At 29.3% G+C, this 15,263-nt stretch overlaps 3 protein-coding genes across 4 annotated transcripts in view; 1 reads left to right on the forward strand and 2 right to left on the reverse strand.

The window, feature by feature from the left end:
• Cow (Proteoglycan Cow) overlaps positions 1 to 2,387 on the reverse strand; it is a 143,345-nt gene extending 140,958 nt beyond the window's left edge. The window contains exon 1 of the mRNA XM_011065677.2: positions 1,960 to 2,387. Coding sequence (XP_011063979.2) covers positions 1,960 to 2,061 — 102 coding nt within the window. The 5' untranslated portion in view covers positions 2,062 to 2,387. The remainder of the gene's footprint in view (positions 1 to 1,959) is intronic.
• A 1,436-nt stretch (positions 2,388 to 3,823) lies between these two features.
• On the reverse strand, positions 3,824 to 8,095 carry Nurf-38 (Inorganic pyrophosphatase Nurf-38). Of its 2 annotated transcripts, none has more exons than XM_011065675.2 (8): positions 7,897 to 8,095; positions 6,971 to 7,209; positions 5,722 to 5,808; positions 5,563 to 5,626; positions 5,352 to 5,414; positions 4,882 to 5,095; positions 4,684 to 4,793; positions 3,824 to 4,337 (listed from the first exon to the last, which is right to left on the reverse strand). In XM_011065675.2, the coding sequence occupies exons 1-8, from the start codon at positions 8,093 to 8,095 to the stop codon at positions 4,306 to 4,308; spliced, it is 1,008 nt and encodes a 335-aa protein (XP_011063977.1). In that variant the 3' UTR covers positions 3,824 to 4,305. The 2 variants fall into 2 exon arrangements, with proteins under 2 accessions (XP_011063977.1, XP_011063976.1); XM_011065674.2 differs by having other exon boundaries at positions 4,272 to 4,540.
• Positions 8,002 to 15,143, forward strand: Prx5 (Peroxiredoxin 5). Its single transcript, XM_011065673.2, has 5 exons — positions 8,002 to 8,142; positions 12,353 to 12,669; positions 13,209 to 13,343; positions 13,912 to 14,043; positions 14,166 to 15,143. The coding sequence occupies exons 2-5, from the start codon at positions 12,568 to 12,570 to the stop codon at positions 14,355 to 14,357; spliced, it is 561 nt and encodes a 186-aa protein (XP_011063975.1). The 5' UTR covers positions 8,002 to 8,142; positions 12,353 to 12,567; the 3' UTR covers positions 14,358 to 15,143.
• Positions 15,144 to 15,263: the final 120 nt, after the last annotated feature.

Genomic DNA, 15,263 nt, shown 5'->3' on the forward strand with positions numbered 1-15,263 from the left:
ATTATCTCAAATTCATGACAATAAGACACATATCTAAGATAAGACAAATGTCTAAAAGATATGTCTAAAAGAATCTAATAGCGTTTTTCATTGATAGAACTCATTCAATGCATATTAAAGCTATTGTACACTATTCTAATCTAAATGTAAAAGTGAGATATCTCAGTTGATAAAATGCCCAATGTATCAATTAACACAATAAATTATCAATTAACACAATAAAATGTATTGAACATTTCGCGGTTTAATTCATTTCTATTTTTATTAAACATACATCTTTATGTCAATTTGTGTACAACGGTTTTAAAGTGCACTGAGTGCGCACTACCAGTGAAAAACGCTATAAAAAGTATTCAATCTACATTCTATGGACTTTTCTGTCTTTTTTTTAGTCATCTTTTAGTCATCATTATCACCGAAGGCAATCACCATATTATAACGTAAACATTTTAAAACAAGTATTAACTGATCATTTGCTAGCATTGTTTTATATGTTATCCCAAAGTATAACAATAAGATAAGACAAATATCCAAAAATAGGATAACTGAAAGATTTAAAGAATCTACTAAAGGACTAGTTTTTTAGTCATCGTCTTCAAAAATCGACATTGATGATTCAAAAATCGTGTATTGTAACGCAAATATCTTAAAACATGATATGTTAACTTCTCGGTTAACTCATCGTTTGTTAGCACTATTTTACAAATTCCTTTAAATCCTAACAATAAGATAAAAGATGACGACCTAAAAGATATTTTAAAGAATTTCAAAGCTATCCAAAATATCTACATGTTCAGACCTTTTCTGAAATTTCTTTCAGTCATCATCTATGGAAACCGAAAACAATCAATCGTATTATAACGCAAGCATCTTAAAACATGTTTTAATTCGTTATTTGTTAACACTGTGTTTTGCACATTACCTCAAATCCTAACAATAAGATAAGAGAAATAGCTAGATGTTCTAAAGAATCTAAAGACCATCCAATATTTAGATGTTCTTCTTTCTAATCATCTTTCAGTTATCGCTTTTAGAAATCAAAAGCAATCACCATATTGTAATGCAAATATCTTAAAGTGTTTACTTAAAATGTTAACTTATTGTTTGCTAATATCGTTTTGCAAGTAAGAAAAGCACTATCCAAATATTGTATACGAATAAATTATTCATAACATATAAACAAAAATAACGCGCGTAATTTGACATTTGTTAAACAATTGGCAAATAACAAAGGTAGCATCAAAAAATTGAATACATGAAAATAAAGGATTTTACAATAAATCGATCGTTATGAGGATTGCTGGGCAGAAATACGGCAATAAATAAAATGCAAATATTTTTGAATAATACGTGTGCTTGATATTAATGATATTCCATTTGTGGATTAAACGTATAAAGTCTGTAGAAGCATTCTGAATGCGAATGCAGGAGTATTGCTATTACTTTTCCTCTTCGTTGTCAAAGCGACACACTTACTATTACATTTTTATCGTGAAAAATTGTAATATGTCAAGTTTTGTTGCAATCGATGGACCACAGCATTCCTAACACGAAGGACCTTGGATTTCGGAGCGAGCGGCGAAATGATGTCAAAAAGTGGTTATTTCGCAACAATTCGCAACAGTGAAGCGCCACCCTTCGGCGGAGCCGTCGCTATTGTTATTGTCGATTATATGACACTTTGCGTTCGTGTATCAATATTCTATTTGATAACGAACGTGTCTTATTCTGCAGGAGAGCGTCAAGGAGAGTCACAAATTCTCTCGGATTGGACGATTGTTTCAGGGATTGGATATAAGCTGTCATCGCGTATCTATCGCGTATTTCCATGAGCCGGAAGAAATGAAAGAAAAAAAAACGAGCGACCTGTCAATGTCAACCTGTCGTCATTTGTAATCCTTGCGCGACAAGTGTAGTACGCGAGAAGGTAAAGTGACGAAACATCGTCTAGAAACTCACCTCTTCGGCGAATTCGAAATCACCGTCGAATCTCCTCTTGCATTTCACCCCCGTGGCAAGAACTAGCAGCACCGTGGCCGCGAGCATCCACGAGAATCGCATGGCTGAAACCGTCCTCTCCTTATTCCCGGAACCGTCACTTACTTCACCGCGGAAGACGCTCGCGCGCGCGGCGCGACAGAATGAAGGTAAGAGAAAGAGAAGAAACGCACGCGCGAGTTACACCGTCAACTGAAAGGAAGAAATATCAGGGCGATTAATACGGACCGATGCAACCGATGATCCGACGTCCGGCGCACGCGAAATTCCGACTTGACGTGTATGTATTATGTGTATATGTATGTTACGCGACGCTCGACGCGGAACGGAAACGCGCAGCTCGATAGCCGAACGAGTTGTGCTGTGTCCGCGCGAGGTGAGGCGACACCGTCACTGCTGACTGTCGTTGGTTCATGCGCCGCCAGAGGCGCGCGCGTGTCGCGCCTGCTCATTGGTCGGATCCTTGACGAATGGCGCGCGGGGAGGGGAGGCCGGTAGCGCGCGCTACTCGCTTTCGCTCGGCTCTTATCGTCGCTCGCTGTGCAGCTCGTGCACCTGTTCGGCTATCCTCGACGCGGACACGCCGCGCCGCGTCCGTCGCCAGTCAATACCTTCTCCAGCTGCTAGTTCACCTACCTACCTACCTGATGTAGCCCGTGGCCCTGATAGAGAAAAAAAAAGAAAAGGGTTAAGGGGAATTTGTCCGAGAAGGACACCAGGGAAAAATCCAGTCCCGCTCTCCCTAGACGATCTCGGCCGATCAACCTGATCGACTAATCTCTTTTTTTTTATTCTTCATTCTCTTCGTTACGATTGCTATTACTATCATTGCTTTCTTTTGTTACTTTACTATAAATCGTAGTATTGCGTCCCTTAGAAGATAGATACCTATACTTTAGAGGATAGATTACTATACAGTAAAAAAAAACTTAACTTTCTGAAGTAACGGGATTTTTGTTTAGTGATATTTCTAACGTAAAACATTAAACTTCAGAATGTATGTCAATACATTTTTCAATTACTATAAATTTATTAACAATGGTAACTTTAGATGTAGAATTTAATACGTAATTCAATCGTCGTTGTTAACTCGTAAAATAACTGCTTTAAAATTCAAAATTGTTCAAGTATCATTTTTATATTAAATATTTTTAAAAACATCTAACAAAAAAAAAGAATACCTATAATATTTTACAGTTTAGATTTATTACACATGCAAAAAAAAGTATATTCAATTTCTTAACATGCTTTTTGCGATCAAACCAAACGATCATAGATTAGTTCTTCTTCCATTTCCCAAAATATCCAGAAAATGCCGTTCATTCGATCCTTTCAGTAGAAACGGTAATTTGCTTTTATACTCTCGAGATCCAACTGAAGAATTTATTGCTCCAAAAGCTCATTCCACTTTGTAAGTCCAATGTGGATGCATGTCACGCGAAAGAATGTATATAGTTCCTAGTACATGTTGCTAAGTACATTTTCAAAAAAGTATAAGTATTTCTTTGGAGAGCACTATTAGTGAATCATATCCAAGAACAACTGCGATGAAGTACAAAAACGAATCAATTTATAATCAATCTATTTACTCAATCACGACTTTTTTATATCTTTTGGAAAAATACTAGAAAAGAGCATCTTTGTTTGTCCACCCAAATTTAAAAAAAAATGCAGAAAACAGATTTAGAATAGGCATATACATAGAATTGGAATGTTTAAATATTCTCAAAGTGATATATCATATATATATATATATACATATATATATATATATATATATATATATATATCAAAGGGATAACTTTTGAAAATAATACGTCTGCACTCGGGTCAGTTTGTTTATTGTTTTATCTCTGTATTTGGAAAAATACTGAAGAGAACTAATGTGCCTTTTAATCTAAGAAACCCATCTGCTTAAAATTGTACAGCTACATCAATCACAACCCATAATGAGATTATATTTCTTTCATAGTCGAAACGTGCCGCTATGGATGTAATATCATAACGATATATATGCGGAGTATATCCGAAAAAAGTGCGTATAAACATTTATCTTATGTTACTGAATTTACATATTTCATGTGTGTGTGTGTGTGTGTGTGTGAGGAGATAAAACTAATAAAAACAAAACAAATAGCACCACATATATATCAAAATATTTAAATGCTATTTATAATTATTAAAGTGAAATGATGTATTGATGCAAAAACAGCAAAAACAATGACAAATGAGAAGGAATTCCATGTTGAATAAGAATAAACGGAGTAGCCGACTTCACTAGTTGATAGAAGATATTCGTTCTGATCTTCATTTAAGGTGTACATAATGCCACTTATCGACTGAAATCATACATTATAAAACAATTCAATATAAGTATATATATGAATATATATATATATATATATACTTATAATAATATATTTTAATTTACATATATTTAACATCAATAATATTTTCATATAATTCAAATATTCAAAAACAGCAATTTTTAATTCCCATCATAATTGTTACAATTTGGGATGTATGAAGTAACATTTGTCAACTGAAAGTGAAGAATATTAGAGCATTATAAATATCAATGTATATAATAACAAAGTAAAAAAAGCTAATGAGAATTATAATTCTCATTAATTTTTCAGAAAATTTACAGTTCTTTCTATTCTATGTTACATTTGAATTACCTACCTATCGGTTCTACAGGTTGAGGTTCCACTGGTTCAGGTGCTTTGTCTAAAATTTTTTGTGCAGCTTCTGTGGTAATCTTGAAAGGACTTCCCTCCACTGTTACATTAGAACTACAAAAATAATACATAGAATAACATCTAAATTATTTTATCTAAGATAATTTAAAATTAATCTAAAAAAAGACTAATTCTTACAAACCATTCTATTTCACTAGGTGAACCTTCCTGTTTGATCAAATTTTGCCAATGTTGATGTACTTCATCAATGATATGTAGAGCAAATTCTCGTGGTTTAGCTTCACCATTAAATGCAAATTGATTTTCTGGTTTTCCATCGGGAATTTTATATATCTTAAACCATTCAATTGTGGCTTTCATTAAACCTGGATAATGCTTCTCAATGTCACTTATATCTGCAATCATAATTATCAATTTAATAATATATGAAAAATCTATTTAAATTTTTTTGCATATTTAAGAATCTAGTTAAAAGAATACATATATACAGGGTTGGCCATATTCGACGGAAAGATGTTTTTTTTTTCAATCATGGAAAAGAGATGTTAGATCGAATAACGACGTTTCCCATGATTGAAAAAAAAAACATCTTTCCGTCGAATATGGCCAACCCTGTATTAAGTATTCTTAATAAATATGAATTGTAATTACCATTCATTTGATCAGCTAAAGGATCATTAACATCAATTACAATAATCTTCCAATCAGTTTCGCCTAAAATAAAAATTGTTCATAATGAAACATACATACTGTATGTAGTATTGTATTTTATTTGCATATAAATTATTCTAATATTCTATATATTTTTCAGTATAAACATTAATCTAATAATTTTAATTAATAGATAAGTTAATTAATTAACCTTCATCAATAAGTGCCACTGTTCCAAGAACTTTTACTTTTAATATCTCGCCTCGTTTTGCAACCTATATAAATGCAAATATATTTCCATCAATTATTATAATCAATTACAATTATTAAATTACATGACAAAAAAATTATCACTGCAATTATTTCTCACCCTATAACCTATTTCAAGAACATCAATAGGATCATTGTCACCTTTGCAGCCTGTTGCTTCATCCAAAACGTCAGGATTTTCCCAAGTCTGTTAATTATATTATTTAGTAAAATTATTTATATTACAAATAGAAAGAGAGATAAAAAAAATTATAATATTATATATTATAAATTATTATATCAAATAGCTTTTAACAAGAGATAAAAGATAGTATTTTTTATAGTAGATAGAAACCAGGAAATAAGATAATATTTCAAAAATGATAAGAAAGAAATGATTGTCAAGTCTTAAGTGTATGCCTTGATTACAAATTCACATATACATATGCACAATATATATGAACATGAGATAAGAAAATATATATATAAATAGATATGCACTTAGTGTCTAATGCAATTGTTAATACTTCCTTTTATTATGTTATTAGGTGTTGGAATTAATTCGTAGCGTTTTACAAGTGATGGGAAGTACTTTCATTAATGTATTTTTTAATGCTCATGTGAAATAAATAACATTCTTTCATTAAAAACGCTACGAATTAATTCCAACACCTAATAGATAATAAATCAATGAGATCATCATGTATATTATCGCAGAACGTATAAGTTTATTTGAACAAGTGATAAACATAAAAAAACGTGCTTCGTAGAAAATGCTACGGGACACATATTTCTCAATATAAATAAAAGTGTTGTAAATGCAATATTTTTAAAAATTAAAGTTATAAATTATAAACTTTCTTTCACTACAAAAAATTCTTGTTATTTTTCAAATTTTCTAAAGTTTATTTTTATATTTTGTATGTGTTTTATATATACTGGATGATTCATTTTAATTTTAACAAGCAAATATTTAAAAAAATACAATTTTACTAAAAAAAGAAACCTTCCAAATAAAAGTTGTATGGTGTAGAGTAGGACATTCATTTCTATACCATAGAATCTATACCAACTTTTATTTGGGATGTTTTTGGTAAAATTATATATTTTCGAAATATTTGCGTATTAAGATTAAAATGAATCACTCTGTACATGTGTTCTGCAAAATAACTTAGTGACAAATAACAGTGCAAAATAATAGAGAAACTGTTTTTTTAAATTTGAATTCCTATTTCTATAATTCCATGTAAAAAATATAAGAATTTTTTGTAATAAATAAACATTATTCCACTGAGGTAGCAAAATTAAAAAAAGAGATATTAAAACAGAATAAAAAAAAGCAATTAAAACAGAGTTACTAGAATTCTTACTTGGGGCAAAGCTCCATAATTCCATATGTAGCCATGATGAGGGAAACAATTAGCGACAAATCTCAATTTATCCTTCTTAACATCCTGTTTAATGGGATTCAAACTCTCTTTGAGACAAATTTCCATTTTAGCATTTGTCCATCTTGGTATTTCAACAACCATATGTAATGTCTTGTTGTCTTCGTTGGCAAAGAGAGGAATATCATGCATGGGCGAGATTGGGACACCCTGATCATTTTCTATATACACGAATAAAAAAAGTTTTTAAAATACTTTGAAAGAAACATTGATAAATATTGTTAATTCAGAATATTTCTGTTATTTCATATAGTAATTCAGAATATGTTATGCAAGAATATATCAGAAAAATTTCTGGTACAAAAAAGACGATATAAGATAGTGAAAATATGAATGTACAAGAACATATGTCTAGAGTATGATCGTAATTACTTCCTCATTCATAAAGCTTATAAATATATACTTTCACTGGAGCTAAATATCATAGGTCATTGAATTAGACCAATGCATGAAATAATATTGCGGATATCGTGACAAAAAGCTCGTGGATGTTTGCTATTTAAAACAATCATTATTTCAGTGCGAAATATGTCATAGCGAAATACGCTGTAGCGAAATATGCGGTAATGAACTTGAAACCAGGATTGAAATCCGACAGTTACGGCGCGATCGATAGAAATGATTAGAGTCGCTTAAATGATTCATCATTAAGATGTAAGCGAAACTTCGTGTGACATTGTGTCATTCGAGAAAACTCAAGTCATTAATAATAACAATAAAAATAATAATAGCATGCACGCGAGAACGTGTATCCGTGACCCTGCAATAAAGTGCACTTATACTTTGCGCAGACTTCCGCAAATGTTGCTTCATCGTTTATCTGATTACGTTACGTGGAATCTACTCACTGAAAAATAACCTGTAGTTCGTGCAGTTGAGTGCACCTCTCTCGACGGTCGTGTACGACATGTCTCGGCAAACTTTCGTGAAAACAGCGAGCTTTCTAAACACCGGTCCACCGCTTGCTATGAATCGCGACGGAATAACGAGTTTCGTCAAACCGTGGCAACGTAACACGTGCAGCGTTACCAGAAACATTTCTGCCATCTGTCGTCCTGCGCGGCGATCTGCAAGTGTCTGCAAACCACAGGAGGGTACAGAGAGAAATTTTGTTATCAATATCATTGATAAAAATATACATGACAAAGTTTATTTGATATATCAATTATATAAAGCGTAAAAAATCACGATAGACACGCACATTATATGTCATTTTATCTTTCTTTAATGTTCAAAACAAGGACAAAATGATGAACAAGTACATTATGCGCATTTTAAGTGAAGTGGAATCAAACGATCAAATATGACGATCCCCTCTGATTACACAATATACTTTTAATAAATATTTAATATAATGCTCTTACCTCCAATTTTCTCTAATTTTGTAAATTTATGTATTTTCATTAGAATATATATATTTCGAGTTCCAAAAAGGAAAATACATAGTCAAAAATATAACTAGATATCAGAGAGAAACCTTTTCCTGTTACCGTCGAAATCGCTCGTACACTACCTCCAGTACATCCATTTTCAGTTTGGGAACTACGTGACTACATACATTTTCTGACACTATCAATAAAATCGTATCGCCGAAAGTAGATATGGTTCGTCTCTGTAATACATCCTCAAGAACAAAAGCGTGCTGATTATCCATAGGAGAGATAGTTATAATGAGTCCTTGAACGAAAAAATGTTAATTTCGCATCTGCTATATATGTAAATAAAAGTTGTTGAATTTTAATAAACGAAACTGAAACTTCAAATAAGTTAATTTAGCGAACTTTGTTTTATATATCATATTTATCTTATAATATCTTATAAAATTACAAAGTTATGTATATCTTCTATGCAAATTTTGAGCCAGTATTTATCATATAATTATTAGTATAAGTCTTTATAATTATTAGCAATTATAAAGATATACATACTTTTAATAAATTCAATCTCTTCTAAACATATATTGTCAATTTAAGGTATAATTTAGCAAAAGCGAGCTATAGAGGCCCTCCACCACCCCCGTTAATTTCGTCAACGGTCTTCTTTTCTTTGTAAGTATATTCACTTATAAAACAAACAAGCTATCAATAAATTTAGTAGCCCGTTTTTACAGGTAAATATATCTTTAAATTATTTTTTTATTTTTATATCTAATTATTTTATTGTATTTTTTTAATGAAATTACAATAACTATACAAATATTATTCTTTACTGTATTATCCTTTATACAATTCGATATTATAATAATTATTTACAATACAATGTACAATTATCAATATTGTTCAAAATATAATAAAAGTGATAATACAGGAACATAATTAATAAATTTTTGTAATGCGGGATTATACGAAAACGTCGAAAATACATACGATAACATAAATTTTTCTAAACCAATATTTAATGAAATATTGATAAATGCAAAAGAAATACTAACAATAATTAGATTGTATTTACTATTAATTATTTACTATTACTTAAATATTTACTATTAATTTAATATATTTATAACAGCACTTTCTCATCGCGTTCAAGATAACTATCTCAATAATTTCATCATATCAAAATCCCTCCGCCTCATGGTACACTGTTTAGTATCCGATATAAAAAAAGAACAATCTTCATAGTGGAAAGTGAACTTAATGTATTCTGATTCTACACAAATTTTACAAGATCCATTTGCAAAGAATACCAGTGATCTTATTATAGGATTGCGGTGTGAATCTCGAATCTTTCAGACTACTTAGCGATAATAATTTTGGTAGCATGTCAATTACAATTACCATTTTTATCACATCTTTAATATAATATTAAAATTCGCGAGAAAATATGTTCTGTCACGTGATAAAAACCATCTCTTATTAAAAATAAATGGATAGAATGATTTTCTTATACAATAGTGGTTACGAAGGAATATATTTAATAATAATAAAATACATACGTTATTGTAATATAATACGTTTTTTATATGGATACAAAAGTTTCTCAGGTATCAACTGTTCGAGATGAGCCGAACCCAATAATAACGGAATTTTAAAGAATATTTAAAAATATTATATAAAATTTAAGAATTCTTTATTCTTCAAAAATTACATTTATTAATATCCCGTTAATATGAGGGTACCCATTCGACTTATCTTGAATTTTTTGTACCCACACATTTAAAATTCAACTCATGCAATCACGATAATATTGTTAACTATAAAGAATTTTGAAAAAAGTTATATAAATATCGACAAAAATCAATATTCATTAAATATAATTTCATAATATCTGCATGTATTTTATCATAGAAAAGTGCATGTATTTTATTATAAAAAAGTATATATACATATAAATCAATAATTAAAAATATTCTGCAATGACGGGATATCCAATACCTAAAAATGATTTTAAAATAATAGTTAGAAAATTAAATATACACATTCGTTGGCACGGAGCGACGCGTTATGTTTACGTTTACGCGTAAGTTATTCTCTTACCAAGCTTCGTACAAGCAGGTAGTCGTGTCGCGTGCGGCTCTTTTTTACATTATTTTTTTAAAATTTTATCGCGAAGAATGCCAAATATAATACGAAACGTTGTACTTTATGAATAATTAATCATATTAATAATCGTATTATGTGAATATTCATAAAATACAACATTTCGTATTATATCTAGTATTTTCTGCGATTATTATATGTTTTAAAAAGAAGAATGGCACGCGACACGGCTACTTGTCTGTACGAACGGTATTACACAAGTTTTATTTGACAATAATTTAAAAATGATTATTTTTAATCATTGTTAAATAAAATGATTTGAATAATTGTACATTTTATAAAATAATTATATAAAATGATTCTATGAAATAATTATGAAATAATAATTCTTTAAAGTAATTATATATATATATATATATATATATAAAATAATTATATTGTATATATTTTTTTTTAATTTTAGCAAAAATAAATTTATATAAAATATATAAAAATTTGTATAAAATATTAAAGTAATTTTTAAATAACTCTCTTTTTATCTAGTTTGGATAAAAGGAGAGTTACTTAAAATTTAGTTAAAATAATTATATATATTCTCTAAAGATCTTAGTAAAAATAAATTTGTATAAAATTTTAAAATAATGTTTAAGTAACTCTCCTTTTATCTAAATTAGATAATACAATATAGAATAATATTTAAAAAGTTATTGCAATTTTATTAGCGAAATACAATAAAATAATTAGATATAAAAATAGAAAAATAAATTAAAGATATACTACTTGCAAAAACGAACTACTAAATTTATTAATAATTCATTTGTTTTATGGATATATATACTTACAAAGAAAAGAGGACCGCCGATAAAATCGGCATGAGTAGTAAAGGATCTCTATAGTTCGTTTTTGCTAAATTATACTTTAAATTGACAATATATTGTACAATATGTTTAGAAGAGATTGAATTTATTAAAAATCTCTATAATTGATAGTAATTATAGAGACTTTAATACATACTAGTAATTATAGTTGGCACGCTTCTGTCCTAAGGATTTAGAACAGAAACGAACCACATTTTATTACTTTCGATGATTTTATATCTATATTATCGATAGTGTAAGAAAATGTATGTAGTCACATAGTTCCCAAACTGAAAATGGATGTACGAGCGATTTTGATTGTAATAGAAAAAAGGGCGGTATGACTTCTGTTAAGTTTCTTTCTGGAGATACTAAACATTCATACTATGCTTTTTTAGCAACTAACATTGCTAATCTTCTAGCTAAAATACCAGTAATTGAGAAAATGTTATAAATTATGTATTTCTTTAGCTGCTATAGTTTCAAAAAAAAAATTTATAATTGTATAAATCAAGCTATATAACGATACTTTATCGACAATCGGGAGAGGCATTAGATCGATTGTTGCATTCAAATAATAATTAATATGGATTCAACGGTTAATATGATATATCAGTAAAAGCTTGCGCTCTTTAATTATCCCTGGTGTTCCCAGTTTAGAACATTGATTAAAATTTTAAATTTTTTATCTCTTGAATATGAATAATAAACACAATTTCACAAAAATGGTCACGTTGTAAAGTATATATGTTTTTACAAACATTTTTCATTACAATTTAAAGATATAATTTCTTAAACTAACAATTTTAGAATGATATTCGTAGACGGACTAATGGCGAATGTTTTTCAAATGGCATTTAGTTACCACCAGAAAAATCGATATATACTGATCTATAATATAAAATATATTTTTCTAATTGCATACAAAACTGAATTTTATAATTTTAAATACATTTAATCATTTTTAGAATTGATCCGACTTGTTTTGCCAAATTGAAGCGATGACTGGAGTCGCGATTACAAAATTATGTAATAGAATCGTGCAATAACGTTAGTTGTTTATTTGCATCATTTGCGAGAACTTACGACCTTCACGACGAATCGTTATCGCTAATTCGCTATCGTTATATTCGTGGCACATAAATTAGAAGAATTGCACTCCTTGCACTCAACCAACTCGTACATGAGTCAGTTATTGAATCGTATTTCCGTCAACGGACGCTCATTGACGTTCGGTTGTTTTGTACGAAGATTTCATACATCATCACAAAAAATGGTTATTGCTGTAAGTATTCTTTGTTGTATTCATTTTAGTAATGATTCATCAATTATCTTCCCTAATTGTACTTTAAGAGCCTTTTTTGTAATTCGTCATAATTGGGTGCTTTCCAGCAAGGACACAGTCAGACACAGAGAATCGTTTCAGGATGTAATGATTCACTGTATTACACTGTCTGATTGTGTTCTTGCTGGAAATCATACACAATATAAATCCAGTTGTAAAATCATTCATTACAACTAATAAAACTTACAGAATGTGATCGATTTTAGACACTGCAGTGTTTGAATAGTTTTTAATTAAAAAAAAAATAAATAAATTATTAAAGCAAATTTATGCTAAAGCAAACAATATATAATTGCAATTAACATTTATGTGATGTGTATATTTATTTTTTAAGACTGCTAATCGCTGATCAAATTTGTTATAATATTATTATATTGTTTAATTGAATACATATCTTATCAAATATGATATTGTATCTAATGAATATTTATAATTTTTTTATTAAAAGACTAATCATCAATTATCAATGTTTTTTCAAGGTTGGAGACAAATTACCCAGCGTGGATCTTTTTGAGAACACGCCAGCAGACAAGGTGAACCTGGCACAAATTACAGCTCAGAAGAAAATCGTAGTGTTTGGTGTACCAGGTGCATTTACTCCTGGTTGCTCAAAAGTAAAGAAAAAAAACTTATTCTTTTCTAATTCAAATAATTGTTTAAATTTTTAACAACAATTCTATCTTAATAAAATTAGGAACTTTTCATTTATATATAGTTTTGAAAATTTTAATTTTCGTATTAATGCAATATCTTTCATTTGAATTTTCCCTGTATAAGGTAGAGAAGAGCTATTCTGTGCTGGTATATCTTCAGTTACTATATATCTTCAAAAGTATATCTTCAAAAACTTCAACCACAATAGCAGGCAATATCACTTTGCAGTGACATGTTTACAACTGTATAAACATGGCTGTTTCTTGAAAATACAAACATGACTTTCAAATGTTTAATACATATTGTTCAGAAACATGAATATTATCACTGATAGGAATAGTTCTATGAACGATAAAGCTTTACCCTAACAAAAAATTAATTTATCTTAAACTTAATTTAGTAAATTCTTATACAATTTTATATATACTTATATTTAGCAACTATATTTAGCAATTTAGAATAATAAGTTTTTGTTTGATAAATTATATTATAAATATAATTAATTTAATTATCAATATTGATTTTCAGACTCATTTGCCTGGTTACATTGTAAAGGCGGATGAATTTAAATCCAAAGGAATTTCTGAGATATTTTGTATCAGTGTTAATGATCCATTTGTTATGGCAGCCTGGGGAAAAGAACATGGTGCAACAGGAAAAGTAAATATTCATTTAATTATTAAATTAAAAAAATTAAATCTTTTACATCATGATTGTTATATAAATTTAAATTTACTTTGTCTATTATAATTATTTTCTTAAAAAGTCGTTTCTATTCTTAGATACGAATGCTAGCTGACCCTAAAGCAGAGTTTACAGATGCTATGGATCTTGCTGTGGATTTGTCAGTCTTAGGAGGCAAACGCAGCAAACGTTATTCTATGGTGGTTGAAAATGGAATTGTAAAGGAGATCAATATTGAACCAGATAACACTGGTCTATCTTGCTCCCTAGCGGATCGTATTAAAGTTTAAAATAGTTTAAAACGCTATTTTAATCATCAATTTTAGAATGTATAGACAGAACTTTTTACAAGAGGAAACTGAGATTAGCATTAAGGAGAAAACTGCAAGTACTTCGGCAACTATTTCAGCAGTGTTCTTAACGTTTTTCTCATATAAATATAGAAGTCTATGTTTTTGCAACACTGACATAAAAACAGGATGCTTTCTATTTAATGTCTCAAGTCGACACAAACATTCTATCTTTCTTGACATTCCAGAGTAACAAAGATAGAACATGTTGATTTGTGTCAAATGGAACGCATCCCAATTGAGACCTGAATGATTCAGAATCAAACTAACTGAACCGATATGTCTGTAATTTTCTCTTTTTGCTAATTATAAGTGCTTTCCATTTAGTGATACAAGTCAACACAACTATCGTTCTGTCTTTATTATTCATGGAATGGGAAAAAAATAGAATATTTGGATTGTATCATTAAATAGAAAGCATCCCTTAATACCCTCTTGCTCTAATTGATACTATGTGTGTTTATGTATATATATTCTAAAGCTGTTGATTTTAACATTTTTTGTTTTCATATTATATTTTTCAACGTGTGTATTGTTAACATGTAGCATTTTATTTCTCAATTTTAGCGATTTCGCTTTTAAAATGAAGAAATTCTTGTGATATGTTGCTTTTAGTTGTTAAATCTTTGTATGTTAAATAGAAATATTACTAAAAAAAGTTGAAATTAATGTTTTTTTTGGATCGTGATATGTATATGGGAAATAAAAATAATTCCTTAAATGATATTTCAAAGCACATTTGAGTGATCCTCCTAAATCTTTAAATATGTTTTAAGAATTCTGATTGATTCTTTGCTACGAAAAATCAGATATATTTTATCAGATACTCGTACTAATGTATCTTGT

Source organism: Acromyrmex echinatior, chromosome 3 (genome assembly GCF_024713525.1).
Source record: "Acromyrmex echinatior isolate Ae372 chromosome 3, ASM2471352v2, whole genome shotgun sequence".
NCBI classification, from domain to species: Eukaryota; Metazoa; Arthropoda; class Insecta; order Hymenoptera; family Formicidae; genus Acromyrmex; species Acromyrmex echinatior.